The sequence below is a fragment of the Hyaena hyaena genome, unplaced genomic scaffold (assembly GCF_003009895.1).
Source record: "Hyaena hyaena isolate Hyena2069 unplaced genomic scaffold, ASM300989v1 scaffold_98, whole genome shotgun sequence".
NCBI classification, from domain to species: domain Eukaryota; kingdom Metazoa; phylum Chordata; class Mammalia; order Carnivora; family Hyaenidae; genus Hyaena; species Hyaena hyaena.
In genome coordinates, this window is record NW_024080730.1 from 366,830 (window position 1) to 391,027 (window position 24,198).

General features: G+C 48.1%; 1 protein-coding gene across 2 annotated transcripts in view; it reads left to right on the plus strand.

Annotated features, from left to right (window-relative positions):
- The window catches only part of KDM2A (lysine demethylase 2A), a 110,205-nt gene extending 88,278 nt beyond the window's left edge, over positions 1–21,927 (plus strand). For both annotated transcript variants that reach the window (XM_039235372.1, XM_039235373.1), the window contains 9 exons: positions 9,349–9,432; positions 10,904–11,173; positions 11,749–11,880; positions 13,814–13,903; positions 16,052–16,764; positions 18,377–18,540; positions 19,043–19,201; positions 19,782–19,997; positions 20,421–21,927. In XM_039235372.1, coding sequence (XP_039091303.1) covers positions 9,349–9,432; positions 10,904–11,173; positions 11,749–11,880; positions 13,814–13,903; positions 16,052–16,764; positions 18,377–18,540; positions 19,043–19,201; positions 19,782–19,997; positions 20,421–20,602 — 2,010 coding nt within the window. In that variant the 3' untranslated portion in view covers positions 20,603–21,927. The remainder of the gene's footprint in view (positions 1–9,348; positions 9,433–10,903; positions 11,174–11,748; positions 11,881–13,813; positions 13,904–16,051; positions 16,765–18,376; positions 18,541–19,042; positions 19,202–19,781; positions 19,998–20,420) is intronic.
- Positions 21,928–24,198: the final 2,271 nt, after the last annotated feature.

Genomic DNA, 24,198 nt, shown 5'->3' on the forward strand with positions numbered 1-24,198 from the left:
CCCCATGCTGAGTGTAGAGATTTAAAAAAAAATTATCCTATTGCTATATCAAGTTTCTTCGTGTTACGTATTTTTCTTATGTTTTCGAGAGGTCTCTCAGTATCGGTAATTTTCAGAGCCTAGCCCACCCCTCATGCATTGATCTCAGAGAAATGAGCTTATTTTTAAGGAATCCAGATTTCAGCTGTCTTAAATTGGAGAAAGTTCTTTGAAGTCTTTCCTCACAAGTTACCATTAACATGAACACCGAAAAGTATAAAGCTGGAAATATCAATTTTCTCTTTAAAATCATCATTTGGAACTGCATCTTGGGTGCAGGGCATGCATATGTGTAGTAGAAAGCTAGTTCACAATTAGTAATTAAATGTTTATTTTTAAAAGCTGTCATATACATTATTTTAAGCCACAGAAGAAGTTATATTGAATAATTTTATGTGACCCTAAGGAAGATAGGCTGAATATCTCCGTATGTCTTTTCTATCCCTGATTCCTGATTCACGTTTTTCCTTGGCCACTGCTCCCAGCTGAGGTGCTTCTGTAAGCACTCATGAAGGAATTCTGAAGTCTGGAGTAGGACCTGAACCATTTTTTTCCTTTTGTTTTTCTTTTTTTATGATAGACTTTTACATTGTATCTTCTTGTTTATGCATCAGTGAAAGGGTGAAAAAATAAAGAGGCTTAAATAAGTTGGTCCTCTCCAATGGTGATAGAAGCAGGACAGTTGATTTTATAAGGTTTTTCTAGAAAAGACAGATCATATCATTGTGGCTTGTATTTAGGGGAGGAAATGACAAAGTGCTAGGTAGATGTGGTCCTATTTCTATAACGATTAATGTGTAGCAAAACAAACTCAGCCATATTTTTCAAGACTCACAGACTGTATTCCAAACTCACTTTCCACCCTTGAGTGAGCAAAGTACATATATGTTTTTTTGTTTCCACTGTCATAGGACATATCTATTAATACCTCCTGAGAGTTTAAGTGTAGTATCTTTTTTTTTCCCTCAGAAGTTTTGTTTTTTTGTGTGTTTTTTTTTTTTTTTCTTATGTGGCTATTCCATCATAGATACATTTAGGAAACATTAAATTAACTTGCCTGTAGGATCCCTAAAAAGAAAGATTTCTAAGTTTCTATCTCACTGACATTCTTTTGGCCTGGCTATCTGTATTTCTGAATCATGAAAAAGAATAGTATCTTTTCAGTCCTAAGGAATTTGACTCCAGTGACTCCAGTTATAGGAAGCCATACTGTAATCCACTAGTCATCTGTACAAGGTCAAGTGTCATGATAGAACTACACAGACTCCCTTAACTAGTTAAATAAAGATACTTGAGGCAGCGTGGTAGGGAAAAATGTAGGAAAGTTTGGGTCAAGTACTAAGCGGAGTAAAAGTACGAAGCGGGAAGGGGGTGAATGAGTTAAAAATGAGATCTCTAAAGAGGGCTCTTAACATTATGAAAAGTGTCTAGAGAGCACTTCCTTGTCAGGAATTGTGAAAAGCACGGCTGCCACCCCGGGCCCAGATAGAGTGGCATAGAGACCAGAGCATGAGGAAGAGGCAGCCAGGAGGACCAGGAGGCTGACAGTGCGGGAACTCCTCCTGCAGGGGCTTGTCTTGCTTACCTGATACCATGGCTAAAATGCATTTGCTCTCAGAAGACAACAGATTTAGATCCCAGCTCTGCAGGTAATTTAACTTAAGATCAAATGGATTCATTATTCCTGCATTTGACCATTTATGTTTAATCTGAGCTTCAGACAATAGTAAATATTGAGCTTGAGTACTTTGAGAATCTGAACAACCACCCAGAAAGGAAAGAAGCTTTGCATTGGGTAGGTGCCATCACCGCACAGCTGGAGACTGCAGTGCTGGAGAGCTTGGTGCTTGTAGCCTAGAAGCCTACACTGCAGTGGAGGACAGCAGCGAGCCCAGAGTTTATTCTTCCTGCAGAGAGAGAATTGTTTCTTGTTGCAGCCTGTGTGACTCTCAGGAGGAACTAGCAGAAGAGATGAGAGCTCCACAGTTCTATATTCCTGGAAGAAAAGTCCATTTTAGTGGTGGGGGGAAAGGGCTTTGAAGATTCTAAAATGTTAAATTCTGCATTGTTAAAGAAGGATCGGGCGCCTGAGTGGCCCAGTCAGTTGGGTGTCCAACTTCTGCACAGACCATGATCTCACGGTTTGTAGATTCAAGCCCGTGTCCGGTTGTGCTGACAGGTCAGAGCCTGGAGCCTGCTTCGAATTCTGGGTCTCCCTCTCTGCCCCACCCCCATGCATCCTCCCTCCCTCCCTCCCTCTCTCTCTCTCCCTCTCCCTCTCTCTCTCTCTCTCTCTCTCTCTCTCTCTCAAAAATAAACATTAAAAATTAAAAAGGAAGGAAGAAAAGAAAAGAAAGAAAGAAAATAAATAGGATATAAAGTTGGGAGGGGATTAGATTAAAAAAAAATGGGGCATTAGAAACTGTTGACCTGGGGCTCAGTTGGTTGAGCATGTTGAGCATCCGATTCTTGATTTTGGCTCAGGTCATAATCTCATAGTCTGAGCGATCAAGCCCCAAGTCAGGCTCCTTGCTGAGCATTGAGCTGGCCTGGGGTTGATTCATATTTTCTGTCTGTCTGTCTCTCTCTCTCTCTCCCTCCCTCCCTCTCTCCCCTCCACTTCCCTCCCTCTTTCTCTCCCTCCCTCTCCTTCCCCTTTCTCCCTCTCCCTCTCTCACCTCCACTCCCCTCCCCTTCCTTTCTCCCTCCTTTCCTTTCTCCTTCTTTCCCTCTCTCCCTGAGCCCCTTTTTTTAATATATCAATGTATTTGGCTGCCCAACTCAATGAATGTTATATACTTACTATATTTCCTATTTTCTCTAAGATATTTTGATAAGCTGGGCAAACATGTGACTTTTGGTCAAGAAACTAGAATTATGAAAGCCTGTTTTCTCCTCTGTAAAATAACATCTACCTCAGTGGGGCTGTTGTGAAATTTAATGATAATGTTAGTAAATACTTAATAAACTATATCACTATTACAGAAAAATATCAGATGTCACAAATCTATGAATAATGCCTGCCTACTCTGTGCCAGAACCAGGCTGAGTGTTGGGGTAAATATGCAGACATGCTGTGGATCAAGCCCACAAGGGGCTTGCAAGTCATTGGTAGAGCAGGCATTTCAATGGGCTGAGAAAGTACGTGCATTCTAGGTTTACAGGTACCATGCAGGACATTAGAGTGCTGAGTGAACACTGAGGTGCCAGGTTCTGGTTCTGAGGGAAGAAAGTGCCAGTCTTCTTGATTGAAAAGTTAAGGGGGCACCTGGCTGGCTCAGTAGGTAATGCAGGCAACTCTTGATCTTTGGGGTCGTAAGTTTGAGCCCCATGTTGGGTATACAGATTACTTATAAATAAACAAACAAATAGTCTTTTAATATGGGCTCCTTGGTGACTCAGTGGATTGAGCATCTGACTTTTGATTTCGGCTCAGGTCATAATCCCAGAGTCATGGGATCAAGCCCCATGTCAGGTTCCACACTCAGCCTGCTTGGGATTCTCTCTCCCTCTGTCTCTGCCCCTCTCTCCCAATCACACTCTCTTATTTTTTTTTTTAATGTTTTATTTATTTCTGAGAGAGAGAGAGAGTGTGAGCAGGGGAGGGGCAGAGAGAGAGAGAGAGAGAGGGAGACACAGAATCTGAAGCAGGCTCCAGGTTCTGAGCTGTCAGCACAGAGCCCANTTTTCCCGAGTCCAACCATATGAGGGAACTCAGCTATAAGAAAATTAAATACACAGGAACTGTTGAAGCCCAGGTCCAAACACATGAGGGTTCTTCCAGAATCCACACTCTTCAAAATGATGTACTATTGTTTTTCATGCCTTGCCTCTTTTAAATGTGTTTTGAGGTAAACAGGAAGGAGGACAAAACATAAAAGACTTTTTTTTTAAAAAAAAATTTTTTTTTAATGTTTTATTTATTTTCAGGAGAGAGAGAGAGACAGCGTGAGCTGGGGAGGGTCAGAGACAGAGGTAGTCACAGGCTGAAACAGGCTCCAGGCTCTGAGCTGGCAGTCAGCACAGAGCCCGACGCGCGGCTCGAACCCACGAACTGCGAGATCATGACCTAAGCGAAAGTCGGACGCTTAACCGACTAAGCCACCCAAGCGCCGCCCACCCACGCTCTCTTAAAAAAAAAAAAGTTAATAAACTTTCCTGTTAGATGATAAAACATTATATAAATGGCTCTCAATTTATAAATTTCAGAATTGTTCTTTGTGTTGCAATAAACTCCTACTGTTGCTCTGATCTAAGATCCTAACATTTTATTTTGTAACCATGATCTAAAAATTTACACTAGGCTCTCTCTGAGGAGTATGATGGAACCGAAAGCAAAGTCATGGTTTCAGGTAGATACAGATACTAATGAGAAATTTGCTTCATCTGACACTTTGGGGGTGACTCTGGCACTAAAGAGAAGAACCGGTAGAGGATCCATTATAATTAGATCTTAATCCACTAAACCAGATTAGAAGGGGGAAAAGGCAACCTGTATAAATAAAACTTCATTTGAAATATAATCCACACATTCTTAGTAGAAAGTTTTATATTTATTTATCAATTTATTTTTTAAAACAAACTCTGTACCCAACGTGGGGCTCGAACTCATGACCCCAAGATCAAGAGTCACATGCTCCACCGACTGAGCCAGCCAGGTGCCCCCCAAGTAAAAAGTTTTGAGTAATTTAATAGCTGCAAGGCGTATAAGGTTAGGTTTCAATACATAATAATTCTTCAAAGTGTTTTCATTATATTATTGTGTTATGTAATGTCATGTTTTTTTGTTTTTTTTTTTAATGTTTTATTGATTTCTGAGAGAGAGACAGCATGAGCAGGGGAGGGTCAGAGAAGGAGATACAGAATCTGAAACCAGCTCCAGGCTCCGAACTAGCTGTCAGCACAGAGCCCGACACAGGGCTCAAACCCACGAACCATGAAATCATGACCTGAGCCAAAGTTGGACACTTAACCGACTGAGCCACCCAGGCGCCCCTGTAATGTCATGTTCTTATCATCTCTGATCTTTGTTGCCTATCTTTTATTCTGAATTAACAGGAAAAGAAAAACAACTGGCCTTGTTTAATATACGATTTGGAAGTCCTAGTGCCCTGTCTCGGTTTTGTCCTTTCCTGGTGGCCTCTAGGGTTTTCACTTGCTACAGCCTGGTAACATGTTTCTCCTTAGTATTCCGTTCTTTATCGTCCCTGCAGGTTAGATAGGACTGAGATGAAAACCAAGATTTTCCAAGGAGACCTCTCACACTACTAAGGAGAGCTTTTCAGACATAATAGGCTGATTGCCCTTTGTCTTTCAGTTTGCACTTAAGATAAAGTGCGAATGAGAGGTTTAGGATTAGAATGGCCATAGAAACTTTTTCAGGGAGCTCAACCAAAAAGCACAAAACTCCTACCTTTCTTGGTAAACTACTGTAAAAATTGAAATATGTGACCCCTGGCAGCAAAACCCAAGCCCCAGAAAGCCTGTTAGGCCACTGACTCTACACCAGAAACTCCCCGAAACAACTGTCCTGGAAATAAGATTTCCAGAGGGAAGAGCTAGGTTCTTAGTGGCCTGAGATGTTTTACTTCAAAGCAGCTTCTGTAATTTCTGAAAAAAGCCAAGTTACATTTATGAGAGTCTGAAAATTACATAAATCTGGATCCAAAAAAACAGGACACTGTAGTGAGAGATTGCTTGTTCAGTCTTAGCTTCACCCTGACCGTGAATCAATGCATGGAGAGTGTGTGACACGCGTCACTCGAGTGGCTGTCAGAAATGGCATGGAGATGCCTGACAGGACGCTAGGCCGGCTGCATCATCCAGGGAATACCTAGAATGGGGCAGGCGAAACAAGCGACTAGAATAGGAAGTATGCAGGGGTGCTGGTGTCCTGGAGGAGGGGTAGTCTGAGGGGCAGAGTTCCAGGAGACGGGTGGGTGTGGAATTGGCAGGCACAGATTCACTGGCTTCTTGCGCTGGTACCAAGGCGGGAGATAAAGCGCCTTGACCTGAGGTTGCGCCGCAGCTAGCTTTCCTTGGTCAGGATGGACGCGCTAGAAGAGAGCCGCCTGGGCGTTTCTGTTCGGTGGTAGAGTGCCCAGTCGTAACCAGAGGCAGACATCTGTTGTCGAAGTAGTTGATATTAAACAGACATATGTATTGAATATCTCAGTATTGGTTGAAATGTGTCACTCCTGAAGGTTTTTCTGGAAACACGTATGCTCGGTCTGGATTCTGGGCTGGGAGAGCGGCAGTGAGGGCAGGTGAAGCGGGTGGGTGTGTGGGGGGAGAAGGGAACTCGGAGGAACTCCGCTTGGGTGCCTGGCTCTTGGACTGGCTGAACTTCGGGCGACGTGCTGTCTGCCTGAAGAGCAGGACAGAGAAGAGAGAGAGAGTGTGTGTGTGCGTGCGCGCGCGTGTGGTGTGTGTGTGGTGTGTCAGCGGGCAAGAGCACTGGCTGTAACAACAAGAGGTGACCCTGAGGGTTAGGGTGTGGATGAAGACAAGGACACTCAGGGGCCCAGATGCGGAAGGGGTTAAAGCCTTCCCTTCTGCTGGCGCCTTCCGAAGTCAGTCAGCCCGAGGCAGCCCTCCGGGCCGGCCTTGGCTGCTCCTATTGCAGTGGTGGTGGGAGGGAGGAGCGGGGGCGCGGCCCGGCTCGCCTCCGGCAGCCTTTCCTCCAATCAGCAGGCCGCGAGCGCTGGCTGAGCACACCCCCTCCCGACTCTGCAGCAGGACGGCTGGGCCCTCTGCCTGGCTCGCTCACTCGAGCTCAGCTCCCCCTCCTGCCATCTTCCGTTGCAAAGCATTTCTGGGAGCTGCATGTGGGTGACGCAGCAGCATTGTTCGCAGGCACAGGAAGCCGCGGCTGAGCTGAAGGGCTCGAGAAGGAGCTCAGAGCACGACACGCTGCTCCCTCTGGGTAGCCTCACGGGTTATAGCTGGACTGCCCTGCCTGATGTACTTTGGGAGATTCCGGAATTTTCAAGTAAATCAGGATTTTCCTAGAGGCAGAAAACCTAAACTCCTTCAGCACAACTTCCAATACAGAAAACAAAACAAAGACGCTGGGGAAACTTCAACCAAGAGCTTCAGCAGCTCCAGAGCGCCGAGAAACGCAAGGTCAGGCGGGTGGGCGGCAAACCCTTTCTGGTTCAGGGTGTGTGGAACTGTAGGGACTTTGTCTCAGCGGAAGAGGCGGAAGAACAGCCTGCCAGGGGAGTCCAGGACAATGCTCAGGTTACTTAGTGTTGCTTGAGCCGTCATTGCACTTGTCCCCTCTCCTGGTGGGATGTGCTCTTGAATTGGGTCTCTGGGCTTTTGGGAATCCTTTTTCCTTCTCTGCCCAGACACCCGCTGTTCTCTTCCCCTTCCTGTGATGTGTGGGGTGTGGGCTTGTGTTTGAATGTTCTCCCGAATGCCAGGAGCCTAGATAGGCGTCAGCCTTTCCGCACTCCACCCCCGCTCCCTGTCCCAAACCCCCTCTGGTGAAGGGTGGTGGCTGCTTTATATGGTTTCTTGGAGGGCCTCAGCTGGAGTCTGCCTTTTTTGATGAAGCAGGGCGAGTTTGTTGGTGGTATGGCCCCAACAAAATAAGGCTTGGATGGAAACCTGCATTTCCCTCCACACCCACACAGACCCCAGTAACAGAGTCTTATATGTGTGAACAGCTGCCCCCCACCCCCCACGCACACACAGTTTCTCCACCTACCTTTCCTCGTTCCCCACAAAAAATCCTGCAGGTAGATTTAGACTGCTTCTGGTGAACGGTTAGGTTCCTTTTGCTACTCTTAAACAATTGTGGATCTTTCTGTGAGATCTGTTTTGCTGAAAGTGGAAAGTCCCTGTTTGTGGACAGCTCAGTGCTCTCCCGGCGGCAGAGGAAATGGGCAGAGTCCTACTCCTCAGCAGTAGACATGGGGGAGGGGAACCATGGACTCCCTAGCATACATTTTGAATGGACCTGGATTTTTCACCCTAGGGAGATTAGGAGCCCATACCGGAGCCTGGTCCCACGTGGCACCGCACCCCGCCTCTTCACCCCCACGCTGTGCGGTGCTAAACAGGAGGCTTCAGAATAGGATGCCATAGCAACTTGAAGTAAATAAAACGTCTGCACTTGAAATCAGTTTGGGGGGGGTAGGGTGAGAGGCATCTGGAGACTTGGCAAAGGGGTTCTTCGTGGTGGAGCTTCCTGGGTGTTTTAAAGGGTCTTTCTGAGTCCCGACTGGAATTTGGAGCATGATCCTTAGGCTAAGGATGAAAATGCTTGGTAGGAAGTGCCGCATGCTTCAAAAAGTCCTGGTCTCTGGGCCCAGAGCCCATAGGGTTATGGAAATGATTATTAAAGATGGCCTAGGCATGTTCATTGTCCAGGATCAAAGTTTAGTGTTCGCCGAAACAGTTCATGCACTGTACACACTAGGGCAGCCTAGCCTGAAAAGAATCTTGTAACTTGTCTTTTGGATTTGTTTTCTTTTGCTGCTGTCCTTGCTGTAGGGCGCGTGAGGTCAGGGGAAGAGGGATTTTATTCTGCTCCAAGGTTCAGGATTCAGAAATTTGTCTAAAACATAAAGCCTTGCTTCCATATAATATTCAACCAGTATGATTCAATTCAGTGGCAGTTTCTTACTGCAGTGTTGTCCTCAAGTCATTCAAACTAGATTGGTTAAAGCCATCAAAGCTGTTGCCCTAAATTGTTCTTGTTCCATTTAAAAGAATAAAGCCAAGCGATTGACTTTGTGTGTGTGTGAGAGAGAGAGATTAATCGATTGGTTAATTTGAAGTTGAGACTTCTGTTATCAGACTTAGAGTTCTGGGTGGAATCAAGACATTAAGACTCTGCTGTTCCGCTCATATTATTAATTAAGTATTAGCCAATCTTTTTTGTCGCTTCACTGAGATCTGCAAACTGAAGGTAGTACTTCTCGATAATAATCGTTGGTGTTGAAAAGTAAAGGGGCAATATAAAGTTTTCCTGCCATATACAGAACTGTGTGACAGGTAACACTTGTCGCCCTGTGGCTAGTTACTTCAGCATACATACTAGCAGTATAGTGAGTGTGCAGGTACGGGGTTCGGAGCAAAGGTAAATTTACAAGGTCTCGATAGCACTACAGTAGTTTTGAGTTTTCTCTTTATCTTCAGTTTGTTTGTCAGTGAGTCTCTAAAGGAAGGGAAAATATAGTTGCCAGCCTGCCCTTCCCGTGTTGCTTGTGGGGACAGAGGCTAAGTCTGGATGCTGTTGGGAGTGGTTGGCTCTTTGTTCACTGTGTCCTGCTTTCTTCCCCACTCTTCTACCCTTAGATTTTGCTGGAGGAGCTTGCCAACAGCGATCCCAAGTTAGCCCTCACTGGAGTCCCTATAGTACAGTGGCCAAAAAGGGATAAGGTAAGAAACTATTCTTTTTATCTTCAGGCTGCTGAAGCATTTTGCTAGCCGGCTGTCACCATTCCAGGGAGGGAAAGAACAACTAGAGGCAGACAGCCTTTGGTGCATTAATATAAACTGACAGAAAATCATTACTCAGTTCTGTTTTAACTCTTGGGTCAGGGTAATTGTCTATCTTTAGAGGTGACTCTGTTAACGGAACTATCAAACCAGGAACCTGCCTCAAGGTTTGGATGCAAAAGTATGCATTTGTTCACTGGAATGGATCCGTTCCTATCTTTCTGGCCCAGTGATTCAGTCATTTTCACAGATATTTTTAAAAACTAGTTACAATAATTACATATATATTTAAATAGCGGGAGTGTTTCTATGATGTCGTGAGTGTACACTCAAGATTCCCCTTAATTTGGATTTTTCAGTGTCAAATTGAAAAGAGAAGGAAAATAATCACCTGTAAGCTAATAAATTGTCAGGTATGAATTTTCATGCCTCTTCCTTTAGGTCCTGTGTAATTTTTCCCATATTGTCCTTTATCAAGGTTATTTATTAAATAAAACGTAAGGGCTAGCATTCTGATCCTGGCCGTGAATCTGGCAAATACATAGTCCCTTCTTTGGTTCTCCCCAGCTGAAATCTGCAGAGCCATCACATTCCAGGAGTGTTTAGGTGAATAGCTGTGAAAGATCTCTTAAAGAACCCCTTCTTCCTACCCGGATGGAGGAGTCCCACTCGGCCTATGCTTGACCACATGAGACTGCCTCAGAGCAGTTTAGTCATCTCTGCTGTTGAATGTTTTGTGTCAGGAACATGTTTAAGGCACTGCAGAAAATTAAAAAACTAAAAGACCTGGTCCCTGTTCTTGAAAAGGTCACCAGGGACAAATACAAGTACTAAAATGATAAACCTGTTCCTGAGGGATGTATTCTACATGCAAGTGTCACTGGGAGTCTGTTGTGTACCAGACTCAGAGTAATACAGAAATGAGCAAGATCCATCTCACCCTCAAGTAGTTTACCCTCATCTTTAGCAGTATCTTCTGAGTAGTAGTATCTAGGAAAAGGAAATATCGGAGGGCCCCTGGAATGACTTTGGTACATAGGAAGCCTCAGGGAGGGGTGAATCTCACAGCTGAGCAGAGTAAGAGGGATGTGACTGACGTAAATAGCCTGAAGGGACTGGCAAACCTCTGTAAAGGTAATATGTAGATGATAAATGGAATAACGGTAATCGATATTTTAGGTTTTGCAGGCCACACGGCCTCTGTCTTCTCAGCTCTACCATTGCAAGTGAAAGCAGCAACAGACAAGACATAAAACAAATGAGCTTCGTTGTATTCCAGTCAAATATCCTGTATAAACAGCCAGTGGGCAGATTTGCCCACGGGCCATAGTTTGCCAAGCCTTGTAATCTTCTACCCAGTCCATCCTGAAAGCTACTCGATATATTTGACCTCACTGCTTTCTCTTTCTAGCTTAAATTCCCCGCCCGGCCCAAGGTGCGGGTTCCTACCATCCCCATCACAAAGCCTCACACTATGAAACCGGCTCCTCGATTAACACCTGTGAGGCCGGCCGCTGCCTCCCCCATCGTGTCAGGAGCCAGGCGGAGGCGAGTGCGCTGTCGAAAATGCAAAGCCTGTGTGCAAGGAGAGTGTGGCGTGTGCCACTACTGCAGGGACATGAAGAAGTTCGGGGGGCCTGGTCGCATGAAGCAGTCCTGCGTCCTTCGGCAGTGCCTGGCAGTAAGTGGGCTGCTGGATGAAGAGCTGGGGCGGGGGGGGGGCGGGGGGAGGGAGGCGGGGTGCCACAGGGACTGACATAGGTAGTAGAGAGCTGTAGAGACTCCAGAGACGGAAAGGAGAAGTTACTCTTCCTTTTCGGCTTGCTTTGCTTTGTCCCATTTGTCTCTGGGTTCAGAAGGAAAATTCCCTAATAATAAAAATGGTCCTATTTAATCTTTCAGCCTTGCTCACCCAGTTTGCAAATAAGAGAGCAATATTTCACAGGCAGATCACTGCTTTCTTGTCCCCTCTTTAACTGGATTAGAAAGAAAGGACCTGGGAGGCCCGGGACAGACTGGTGAAGATAAACTGGGGTCTCCGTCAGTTTCTAGTTCTCAGCTGGTTCATTCTCCCTCTCCTCTTTCTCATCTAGTTTTCCTACCAGAAACCTCTCTTCTCCACCTAGTTTCCTTGCTCCCTAAGTGTTCCCAAGAGAATTACAGGAAACACCTTACCCATCTTCAGTTAAAGGGAAGCTGAACCGATAAGGATCTAAGCTTGCTCTTTTCCTGGTTTCTGTCTCTCTCCTCTTGTAGCCCAGACTGCCTCACTCCGTCACATGTTCCCTCTGCGGAGAGGTGGATCAAAATGAGGAAACACAGGACTTCGAGAAGAAACTCATGGAATGCTGTATCTGCAACGAGATTGTTCATCCTGGCTGCCTCCAGGTGAGGAGAGGCCGGAGGGGGCCCCTGCGGTCTCAGGGACTGAGTGGAGCAGAGGCAAGTGGGAATCACTGATGTGGACCATCAGCTGTGGGCCATGTAGTGGTCTAACATCTGTCCTTGATTCCGTGGTCTGTACTGTGTGTCAGCCACTGTGCTTGACCCCGAGGACAGTCCAGGACACAGAAGAATAGTCCCATTTCCTGCCCTCATGGGGCTTGCGGTCTGGCCTCCATAGAGTGTGTTTGGAGTCCCCAGGCCGTCATGGAACTGCTTGGTCTATTTGGGAATGCTTTTTGCCCTTAAGCATCTCTTCTGTGTACTTGGTTTATTTCTGGATGTTAGTTCCTGAAAGATGGTTAGAGTAATAGTATCAGCTAACATTTAATGAGTGTATCTGGCTTGGTTCACACTTGAGGGCCTTTAAGAAAAAGTGGTAGAGGGATGCCCGGGCAGCTTAGTCAGTTAGGCATCTGACTGTTGGTTTTGGCTCAGGTCATGATGTCACGGATCGTGAGTTCAAGTAAAAAGAGAGAACGTGATAGCAAGGCACTTGGGTAGCTCAGTCGGCTCAGGTCATGATCCCAGGGTCATAGGATCAAGCTCCGAGTCCAGCTCTTCACAGAACCTGGAGCCTGCTTAAGACTCTGTCCCTCTCCCTCCCTTCCTTTCTCCCTCCCTCCCTCTCTCTCTCTCTCTCTCTCTCTCTCTCTCCCTCCCTCTCTCCTCTCCCCCCCATCTCTGTCTCGCTGCCACTCTTCACCTGCTTATGTATGGGTGGCTCAGTCTGTTGAGCTTCAACTTCGGCTCAGGTCACAATCTCACAGTTCGTGAGTTCAAGCCCCGCGTCACGCTCTGTGATGACAGCTCAGAGCCTGAAGCCTGCTTTGGATTCTGTGTCTCCCTCTCTCTCTGCCCCTCCCCCACTTGCGCACACGTGCATGCACATTTTCTCTCTCTCATAAATAAAGAAAAAGTGATAGGGAAGTTGATGCAGTCTTTAAGAGGTAGTGTCAAATCTTGAAGCATGAGCCCTGGGCCTAAGTATGTGCCACAGCTCCTTAAGTGATATGTAGGGGAGTAAACAGCCACTATTTTATATGCCTTCTCTTGTTTACATCTTTTAAGATAGCCCTGTGAAGTTGGATCTACCCTGTTTCTTCATTTCTTTAAATCTAAAGGGCACTGGTACCGTACTTAGTTTATTTTTCCAAAGGTGTCAGCTATATCATGACTGCCACCTGGCTGACAATGATTGCAAGATACTGTTAATTGTGAGAAGCGGCTTAATTTTAGAAATATTCACGTGTGGAAAAAATACACATCTTAAGATCAATAAAATTAAAGTATCCTCTCCATGTTGATAAACGAAGTATTCACTATATGCCAAGCTTTTATCTGAATACCTTATTTAACAGGTAATTCATTTAATCCTCACCACAGCCCTATAAGATAGGAGTAGTTATTTATCCAGACTGTACAGTTGAGAACAGAGTCACAGAGACTAGGCCAGTCTCTGAAACCATGCAATCATAATTACTATGCCACACTATCAAGATGAGGGCTGGCACCATTCTGAATAGTGTGGTCAGTTTCTTTTGCAGAGAGGCAGGAGACTGTCAGGAAAATAAATGTGTTGGGAAAGATACATGTAGAAGTCTGAAGACCCCAGATTGACCCAGACTCTTGGGAATTTCCTCAGGGACTCTAGCTTTGATCAAGTAACCAAGAGTGAAGATGACCAGTGTCTCAGTGGCTAGCAGTGGGGCTACTGACTCGTGGTTTTTCTCCCCGATGGGCTGATGTGTTTACAAAGGGGTAACTTCCAGGTTCTTCCCAACCTTGTGGCTGTTTGATAAAGGAGCCTTCTAACAGGCTTTTTTTTTTTTTTTTTTTTTTAATGAGACAGATTTCTAACATCCCTTTCTTCCTCTAGATGGACGGAGAGGGGCTGCTTAATGAGGAATTGCCAAATTGCTGGGAGTGTCCAAAGTGCTACCAGGAGGACAGCTCGGAGAAAGCCCAGGTAAGGGAGCTTCACCCAGACTGCGCCAGAGGAGAAAAGAAACGTCCAGCTTAGTGGAAGACTAGAGCATGTTTGCCTTTGGGACTTTATTCACATGGTTTTTCTGACCATGGAGATTATTTTGTATTTCGTTTGGTATCTTTTTCCCTCCCTCTTTAGTTAATTATTTGTTTTTCTTTTGTTTGAGTTTTTGTATTAACTGAATGTTGTTCCACTTGGGGTCTGCAAATTGCTGAAGTCCCCTTACACTCTGAGACCCTAGAAAAAGAGGCAGCATAGCTGGGCTGTGTGAGGAGGGCAGTGAGGGGAGCACGGTTGCTCCTGAGGAATGAAACTAGAGGGAAGGCAGTGACCTGAGGCAGCTGGTGAGTCCAGTGGTGTGCTGGAGTTTCCAGTTAAGCAGGCTCACATTTTTGTCCTCTTCACCCTTTTGACCCTACAGAAAGTCCTACCAATGTGCCCTACACAGGCAGCCCCTCCCTGCAATGGGACCAGTGCCATGACCTTGGCATAACTGAGGTTGGCCCAATGGGTAGTATCGAAGGGCCAAGAGGACTCTGGTTACTCAGGCCAGCAAGAACAAGACCTGTTGAGGGCACATACAGAGGTGGCAGCCAACCAGGCCCCCGTGGTCTCTGGCAGGTACACTGCACAGGAGTAGGGACAGGCTTCCCGGTCTTTCTGTTTCTTCCCACTTGGACACTGAGGTAGTTGAATTTTCATTCTATATATCTTTAAGGGCAGGAATTTCTAGAGTTGACTAGTGCTGAAGTTTTCCTTATCCCAAGTTCTTAAACTAGGAGCACTTATGTTTTTCTTCATTGGTGACAGTGGCGGCAGTAGTGGTAGCATTTGCCTCTCTTCCACAGCAGGCAGGTGGACAGATTTTATTTTATTTTTTTTTAAGTTTCTTTATTTTGAGAGAAAGAGAAAGCGTGCATGTGCCTGTGTACACACAAGTTGGGGAGGGGGAGAGAGAGAGAGAGAGAGAGAGAGAGAGAGAGAGAGAATCCCAAGCAGACACCGTGCTGTCAATACACAGCTCAGACCCGCGAACCATGAGATCATGACCTGAGCCAAAACCAAGAGTCAAATGCTTAACCAGCTGACCCACCCAGGTGCCCCAGGTGCTGTATATTCGTATTACCTTATGCACTGTAAAAGCCCGCACCCACAAGGTAGTCATTCTCTTTCAACCACAGTGCCCTACGAAGGTAGAGGAAAGAAAGGGAGCAGGCTCAATGCTGAGGGACAGAAACAGTCTCCCTGAGGAAATGTGAACCCCTGCTCGCTGATCCCTAGTGGACCACTGGCTCAGCTTCATCACAGCAGAGTCCTGGTGGCCCCAGAAGGAGACCAGGGGCGTAGGATGAGGCTGTGGGCCTTTATGGAGTGTCGGCTTCACTGAAGCAAAATTCCTCTTTTTCATCCAGAGCGGATTCCTTTGGAGCAGTGCAGTTTCCCACAGAGGTTCTCATTTTCTGCTTTATCTTCAATGCAGTTGGTCTCAGGATAGGGTGGGGTGCTGAGTGGAAGAAGCAGCCTGGTAGAGTCCAGCTCAGACACTGGTGAAGCTAAAAGTGGTATTTACTTCTATCAGATTCTGTGTTCTAGTTCAAATGTTATATGTAGGCTGCTTTTCTTCTACCACAAGCATCTCTCTTTCATCAGAAGCATCTCCTGGGTGAAGGAGTTAAATTAGAGATAGAATTAAAAATGGTCAGATTGCATAGGGGTAAAGTTGTAGCTCTTGAAAGGGTATCTTTATCCAGGGAATTCCAGAAATTGGGGCAAGAGATGAGTAAGGTGGGCCGTGGAATCATGCAGCCCAGATTTGGATCTCACTCCTCCATATTTGGACACAAACCTTTTTGACACAGGTAGATTTCCCAAGTGACCTATTTTAAGGATTTTGTTCTGTAACCAGCTTTCTCACACAGACTTGAGCTCAGTTGCTGATCCAGGCAGATTGCAGACTAGACTCCAAGGAGGTGACCACCCTGTAGCATGCAGGTACCCCGCTCCCCAGAGAAGAACAGAGATCTGTCTTCTCTCTAGTCTCCTGAGAGCACTAGTGAGGCTCACCCTGTAAATTTTAGAGGGTTTTGGAGAAAGCACTGATGTGACTCTTTTGGGCCTGTTTTGCAGAAGCGGAAAATGGAAGAGAGTGATGAAGAAGCCGTGCAAGCCAAAGTCCTGCGGCCCCTGCGGAGCTGCGACGAGCCCCTCACGCCCCCGCCTCACTCACCCACTTCCATGCTACAGCTCATCCATGACCCGGTTTCCCCTCGGGGTATGGTGACTCGGTCATCCCCTGGGGCTGGCCCCAGCGACCACCACAGTGCCAGCCGCGATGAGCGCTTCAAACGGCGGCAGTTGCTGCGGCTACAGGCCACAGAGCGCACCATGGTACGGGAAAAGGAGAACAATCCCAGCGGCAAAAAGGAGCTGTCTGAAGTTGAGAAAGCCAAGATCCGGGGATCGTACCTCACTGTCACGCTGCAGAGGCCCACCAAAGAGCTCCACGGGACATCCATTGTGCCCAAGCTGCAGGCCATCACGGCCTCCTCTGCCAACCTTCGCCATTCCCCCCGCGTGCTAGTACAGCACTGCCCAGCCCGAACCCCCCAGCGTGGGGATGAGGAGGGGCTGGGGGGAGAGGAGGAGGAAGAGGAGGAGGAGGAGGAGGAAGATGACAGTGCAGAGGAGGGGGGTGCAGCCAGGCTGAATGGCCGGGGCAGTTGGGCTCAGGATGGAGACGAAAGCTGGATGCAGCGGGAGGTCTGGATGTCTGTCTTCCGCTACCTCAGCCGCAGAGAACTTTGTGAATGTATGCGAGTGTGCAAGACGTGGTATAAATGGTGAGCAGGGATACAGGGATCAGGAATAGGGGTACGGGAGCAGGTGGCAGGTTTTCCATAAGAGAACTGCATGCACCTTGGTGTCTGGAGGCTTGCTGGGCCCTAAAGGATTAAGTCAACTCCGTCTATTCCCTAGATAGTGGGTCCTGTTATAGATGTGGCCAGTTGTGCCTATAGGTGTCCTCAGGGAAATGTGGCCCTTTGCTTACTCTCCCTGCTCCAGGCTTTCCCATCTCTCTTTACTGAACATATGAAACTGATCTGGGGGGGCAGATTTGTACAGTTTGTGTTAAAACTTCAGTCCACAGTTTCCCCCCTCAAGTAAGCTGCACTCATCACATGTCTGTTGAGAGCCTGTGATGATGTGCTAGTCACTGTTATTGGTGACACAGATGACTGCTTTTAAGCCCCTGTCTCAATTACCTCTCCGTCTAATGAAAGAGGTGGACATGCTTTTCAAAAAATTTGGATGTTTCCATAGTTTTCCAGGTTTTTGTTCTTACCCCAATAAGACCTACCATTTCTTCTCAAGAGGGTGATGCTCGGACCACTGGCATTCCCTGGGATCATGTTAGAAACACAGATTCTCAGGGTCCATTTCGATACTACAGAGTCAGAAGCTTTGGGGCTGGAGCCAAGCAGACTGTTGTTAACACGTTTTCCAGGGGCTTCTGATACACTGCTCCATCATAAGGAGCTTGTTTCTGCCAGAGAAGTCTTATGTGCCACTGGTAAAATATCTTCAGTAATTCTCCTAATATTTTCTCTTTGTAGGGCTAGTGGGCCTGCCTGGCTCTCTCTCTCAGTTTCCAGGCCGAGCCACCTAAGACTCCCATTATGTGCTGTCTCCCCTTTCCCTGCCAACCAGACTCTGAGCCAGGCTGGGGGGCAGGGGCTGTAAAATATTAAACAGAAGCCTGCATGTTGCAGTGCTATTTGTGGCCTGTGGACTGTAGATTGCAGTGGGAAGGCAGGCCTTTCGCTTTCAGTTCTGGTCTGGACTGGACCAGAAAGTATAAAGATAGCACTGAGGCAGAAATGCAAGACGGGAAGAAGACTCTCCATGCCTGATAATAGAGAGCCTCTTTCGGCTCGATACAGTAATGGGCTCTTTCTAGAGCTTAAGGGAGGACTGACTGTAGGTACGCTGAGGAACGCCTGTGTCTCTGGCAGCGAGATACGACTGACAAGGGAGAGAATGGGAGGCGAGCCTGAGGCTTCAGGCAGTAAGAAGTCAGCTTATTAAATAGTTGCTTAAATACACTTTGGTGGGAGCCATACCATTTTAATGCACATGAGAGGTTATAGTATATTGTTGTTTGCTCTGTGTTCCTAACAGCTGTGCTGTGTTCTCAGCCCTTCCAGAATAAATTGGTGAACTAGTCAAGTTGTCCACTACTTAACCTGTAGGGCTGCCATGGAGGACAGACCCTTTGTCTGAAGCAAAAAAAAAAAACACAAAACAGAGTATGATCCTTGTCTGAAGAACCTGGGGAGGGTGACCCTCCAGGTGCTCTGCTTTGCCCAGAAGCCTGCAGTGCCCTTTGATGGGAGCTCCTCTGACAAGGGGTATCGGGTTATTGACAGCTAGTTCTCTATCCTTCTGTCACAGGTGCTGCGACAAGAGACTTTGGACAAAAATTGACTTGAGTAGGTGTAAGGCTATTGTACCCCAGGCTCTCAGTGGCATCATCAAGAGGCAGCCAGTTAGCCTGGACCTCAGTTGGACCAACATCTCCAAAAAACAACTGACATGGCTCGTCAATAGACTGCCAGGTGAGCAGGCAGGGAAAGCGGAGTTCTAGGCAGTGCTTCTTAAAGCTGCTTTAGGGCAACAGTCCCCTTCCCTTGTTGTCTTTCTCTTTAGTAAGGGATTGACCCAGGGCCACCTTAACTGTCAGTCCCCAAGGCGCCACTCCAGACTAGCTGGACTAGCCAGTCATTGCCCTGGACAGCAAAGAGAATGGGTCTTCTCAGCGCAGCCACTGAAGAGATTTGAGTAAGATGTCGCCATGATCAGCCCCGTAGAATACTCTGTTCCCCTCAGCGTTTTGAGGTCTTGGGAAGACCGCAGGTCCCTTGCACTGCATTGCTCCTGTAGGAAATACGTAATTGGTTTTACCACCAGAGCTAGAAAATGTCACATAGGAAACCATAGGAACCTTCGAACTAGATTTCTAGACTGAGAAACCGTTTTACTGGTCAGGTCAGCTCGTCGTCGAGGTTTTGGATGTGCTGATGGAGTACGTGGTTGCATGTCTGTTTCTTCCCGTTGCAGGACTGAAAGACCTCCTCCTCGCAGGCTGTTCCTGGTCTGCGGTCTCTGCCCTCAGCACCTCCAGCTGCCCCCTTCTCAGGACCCTTGATCTTCGGTGGGCAGTGGGAATCAAGGACCCACAAATTCGGGACTTGCTGACTCCACCGGCTGATAAACCAGGTATGCTCTGGGCCTGACTTCTCCATGGTCATCTTAGGGTAGCTTTGTTTTTGGACAGACTTGGTCCTCAGAAGCCAAGAAAGTGTTAGAAATGATGCTGTGGATGAGTGCAAATTGAGAACAGAGTGATGGACTGTGTCCAAGTACAGGTCAGCTACTTAACAGCCAGTTACCTGCCTGCAGTTAAAGGAGGGAATCCGTCTCAAGGGGTATTGGAGTTTGGGGCCCAGAGAGTAGAATCCTGAAGAAGGCCGGGAAGGCTTCATGGTTGAGGTGGAACATTAAAAGCTGTTTCCATTATGGTCTAAAAAAGTGTAGGAGTGTGGGAAGGGGTGGAGCATTCCACACATACCCCTTTGCTGTGTAAGTGAGGCATAATCTAGCAGCTGGGAAGAAAGAAAACGTGTCTGGTTTCCTAGAAACTGCCCCCACACACTGCTCACTCCCTACAGGCAGGGCTGGGTGTGGGCAGTTTGCTTAGCCGTCGCAGGAAAGCCTGGCGAGGAAAGAGCGGAAGCTGCCCGCAGCTTTGGAGCTGGACTAGAGCTAAGAGTTTTGACCTAGGCTTTTTTCTGTACAGGTCAGGACAATCGCAGCAAGCTCCGGAACATGACCGACTTCCGGCTGGCAGGCCTTGACATCACGGATGCCACGCTTCGCCTCATCATTCGCCACATGCCCCTCCTTTCTCGACTCGACCTCAGTCACTGCAGCCACCTGACAGATCAGTCCTCCAATCTGCTCACCGCTGTCGGGTCTTCCACTCGCTACTCCCTCACAGAGCTCAACATGGCAGGTACGCTGCTATGATGTTTCATGACAAATGGTGCCCCATGCCTCCTGGAGGGCCCAGCCCTCCCTGGAACTTGACCAGGAGAACAGTGAACTTGGGTCTGTTGCCTGAACTGTAGTAACTCGTTTCCTCACACCTGAACAAGGACTCCGATTTGTTTGTCTCTTTTAACTGATGGGGGGGCCGGAGGCCTCAAGTAGTTGTCAGGTGCCTAAGGGCATGGCCACTGCCTGCCACAGCTTGGAAGGCTTGGCAGCGCAGGGAGGGCGGCGTCAGGGGGCACTTCTCGTCACTGAGCCAGGGAGTTATGAGACTCAGAGGGCTTTTGCTTAGCATTTCACAGCGAAGAGCTGGGAACTGAGCGGCAGGGGCGGGCTCCTGCAGCAGTGGGTACGCAGCGTGTCCTCGTTGTCACTGTCCCCACAGGTTGCAATAAATTGACAGACCAGACCCTGATCTACCTACGGCGCATCGCCAATGTCACCTTGATTGACCTTCGAGGATGTAAGCAGATCACTCGAAAAGCCTGCGAGCACTTCATCTCAGACTTGTCCATCAACAGTCTCTACTGCCTGTCTGACGAGAAGCTGATACAGAAGATCAGCTAAAACACACGCAGCCCAGACTGAACAGGAAACCGATCTTCCCCTGACTCCCCAGCCAGGAGAGCCTCTCTCCCCGACCCTGCACGGGCTCTGAGGCCAGCGTCACACTCCCTCTCTGCTCTCCTGTCCCTTGAGCCCTTTCCCTACAGGCTGGGCAGAGAGGGTGGTAGACACCAGGCTTACCTGCCTGCTCCTCTCCCTCCTAAGGAGAAAGGAGTAGCAGATTGATCCGAATCCGAGGGGAAAGCACAGGCTGTGTGCTGTCAAGGTGCCTGCTCGCTTGCTCGCCTGCCCGCCCGCCTGCTCACTCCCCGGCCAGGAGGCCGGGCTCTCAGTTTGAGGTGTCTGTGCAACCGTCATCTGTGCTGGGCCCTGGGGCCCTGCTCCCCATCATCCATGGTCCCCAGCCGTGCCTGGTTCTGAGCAAATCTCCAGGGAAGAAAGCGGCCCTGTCTCCATGGCCAGGTTCTCCTTGTGGTGTCCAGTGCGTGTCTCTCCTCTGCCACACTCTCCCCGCATATGCAGGAGGGGCTAGCAGCCCCAGGAAGGCTAGACCCGTGCCCATCATACTGGTGCTGTTGAGGTGTCAAACCTCTCGTCCGTGTCCACGCCCTCCCCCTCCCTACAGCTCGATCCTGTCCGATGCTCGTGGTAGTTCACGTAATGAGGTTACCCCACCCCAGACTTGCCCACTAGTCTCTATGAGGTCCTTGTTGCACTTATTGGGGTTGAAGCTCTTCAGAGGAGCCGGAACTGTGTACCCCAGGGACACCCCTGTTTTATTGCTTCCTAGGCAGATTCTGAGACCGGCACCATCTCCTTGTTCCCCTCCCTCATTAGCCTCCCACTGCCCTTCCCACGTGTTCCTCCTTCCTGCCTGGACAGGACTTTCCCAGGATGCGTGTCCTCAGAGGGAGCAGCCGATATCCCCCAGCCGGGGAGAGCAGAGAGCTGGGCTCGGTCCCGTCTGCCTCCCAGCAGGCTCTGGGTCTCCAGTGGGTGTAGCCCCCGGAGCCCAGGCCGCCAGTTCGCCCCAGTGGCTCACTGATCTGGCACCTTGTGGGGGGTAGGGGGTCCTGCTTTGAAGCCAGTCACCTGCCCTCTGCCTGCAGCCGTGGAAGGGGGTGTGCATGTGCCTCTGTGTGTGTGGCTGAGTGTATTACACGTGTGTGTGGAGGGAGGGAGGGGAGCGTGGTGTCTCCCACTCCACCGCCCTGTGTTGAGCCCCATCAGCTGCCCCCTTTTACTTTGCATTGAACGGCCTGTCCAAAGATCCTCTCTCTAGGGCAGCAGAGAGCTTTTTGCACTTTAAAAAAAAAAAAAAAAAAGGAAAGAAAGGTCGGAATTTCTTTTGGGTCAATATTTAAGTGTGTGAGGAGATGTTCAGTAGCAGCACCCTGTGGCGCAAGAGCTTGTAAAGGACAGACGCGGATTTGCACTCTGCTCCCCATCTGTGAGGATAGATAGCACAACCTTGCCCCGCCTTCTCGTCCTCCAGCCCCTCCCTTCCTGGCCCCTCTCCTGCAGCCCGGGCTCAGCCTCTCCTCCTCCCCAAGCCCTGCGGGGGGAGAAAGCCCTACGGGGAGGGGACGGAGCCCAGGCACCAGGGGTCTGAAGTGTGAGCCACCTTGAGGAGAGACGCCAACTGCACACTCGCCACTTCCAAAGCAATAGAGGCAGAGGGGCCCCCTCTTTGCCACCTAGCCCAGCTTTGACCCTGGCATTGACTGGCCTCCTAAGAGAAAACTGGGTCCTGGTAAGGGGCGGCATTGTGTCTGTTTCTTCCAATCTGCTGGTTCTCTTGGCTGCTCCTTAAAAGCAGCAGTCTGCGCCCGTGACCGTGACCCCGTGCCCCTCTGCCCCTCCCGTTGGCCTCCAGGCCCCAGGAGCCTGGGGCTGAAACTTTGAGGAAATGCCAGTGACTTATTCCAGAGTGCCTCAGTTAGGGGAACTTCTCTGTAAAGAACCCTGGGTATTGAGCAAAAACCTTATTAATATTATTGTTAATGACCTATAATTGGAAGCTTCCTGCCTTTTTTTGGTTGCTCCTGTGGAAAGTACTGAGAAGATTGTTTTGTTTTGTTGTCTTTTTATAAAAGGGGAGGTGGAGAGACCCCTTCAGAGCAGGGATTGTGCCGGGAGAGTGCCTCTGACTTTGGGACAGTTCATCCACAGAAATTTCCAAGCTGATGGTTTGGGTTTTGGGGGGGTTTGGTTCTTACTTGTGTTTGTTTTTGGTTTGGAAAAACAAGCATTTTTACCGCGCACGTATATTGGTCAGCAGGAAGGGGAGCCCAGGAGTGGCAGCCGACGGACCTATGCCCTTGCTGGGTTTCCTTGATCTCTGGGACTGTAAGGGGGGAAACGGTTTTTAGAGGCGAGGGTCGGTCCCTGTGGAGGGAAGAAATGTTCTGGGGACAGAGGACCCCGGGAGTCCCATCGCATTTCCTGCAATCTGCTCTGAGGTGTGGCCTTGCCAGGAGAGCCCGCCCTCCTCAGACCGCAGGGCCACACACCCCGCCTCCATCTTTCCGAGCACCGGGGCGAAAAACCACAAAGGAAAGGAAGAAAATTTATATATATATAATATAAAATCACTTGGTGATTAAAAAAAATAACTGCTCCATAAATAAAACTCCTAAAGTCACTATGTTTAAAGGGTTTGGTTGTGTTTTTTTGTTTTTCGGAGAAATATTGTAAATATATATTTTTTGTTGCTGATTTAGAGTCAATCTCCAATGTTGTGCTAAAAATTTTAAATTAAATGTAAGCATTAAGGGGGCAAGTCCTGCTATCTCATTTGACACATGGGGGTTATTTTGGGCCAGGGAAGGAGGGAACCTAGTTGGACCTTTGTTTTCTAAACGTTCTCCACTATTGGTTTTAGAAAGAGCAAGGACCTCTTTTCTCTGACACATGGGAATGGGAGATATTTGTGTAATAAAATTTTTAAAAGACAAAAAAAGAAATAGACTCCAATGGGAAATATTTTGATTTGGGTTTTGGGGGGTTTTTTTTTTTGTTTTTTTGTTTTTTGGGGTGTTTTTTGTTTTTGTTTTGTTTTTGTTTTTTTAATAAAAAGGCTTTAAAAACTAAAACTAAAACAAAACCTCTTCTGCCTTGGTGTGTGTGTGCGTGAAAGAGAAGGTCGTGCGGGCTCCGCTGCTGGAGGCCAAGGGCTGCCTGCTTCATCCCTCCGAGCAGAAGCAGCGAGACTGCTATGCGCCTGTTACTACTTGCCTATTTTTTTTAAGTCAAAAAGCATGACTTGCTTCTAGAAACACCATATTTTACATCGTCAAGGTGACTTTCTGAGGGATGTGAAAATGTGAAGTGTGACTATCGGATCCCCTGCGGTCCCCACTCCCCTCCCGCGGCACTTGTCCTGAGAAAGCCTGGGGACTTCTCATCTTGCCATCCCTGGAGATGCAAGGCCAACTTCCATCCACTAGAGCTGCGGAACTGGCCCTTTGACGGTGCCTGCTCAAGGTCCCGGAGCAAGCTCTGGACCCGACAGGCCCCAGTCAGCATTTGTCCCACTGCGTCCTGCTGCTTCTCAGCACTTGGCTTGTTGAGTACAAGCTTGCAGCCTTTAGGCC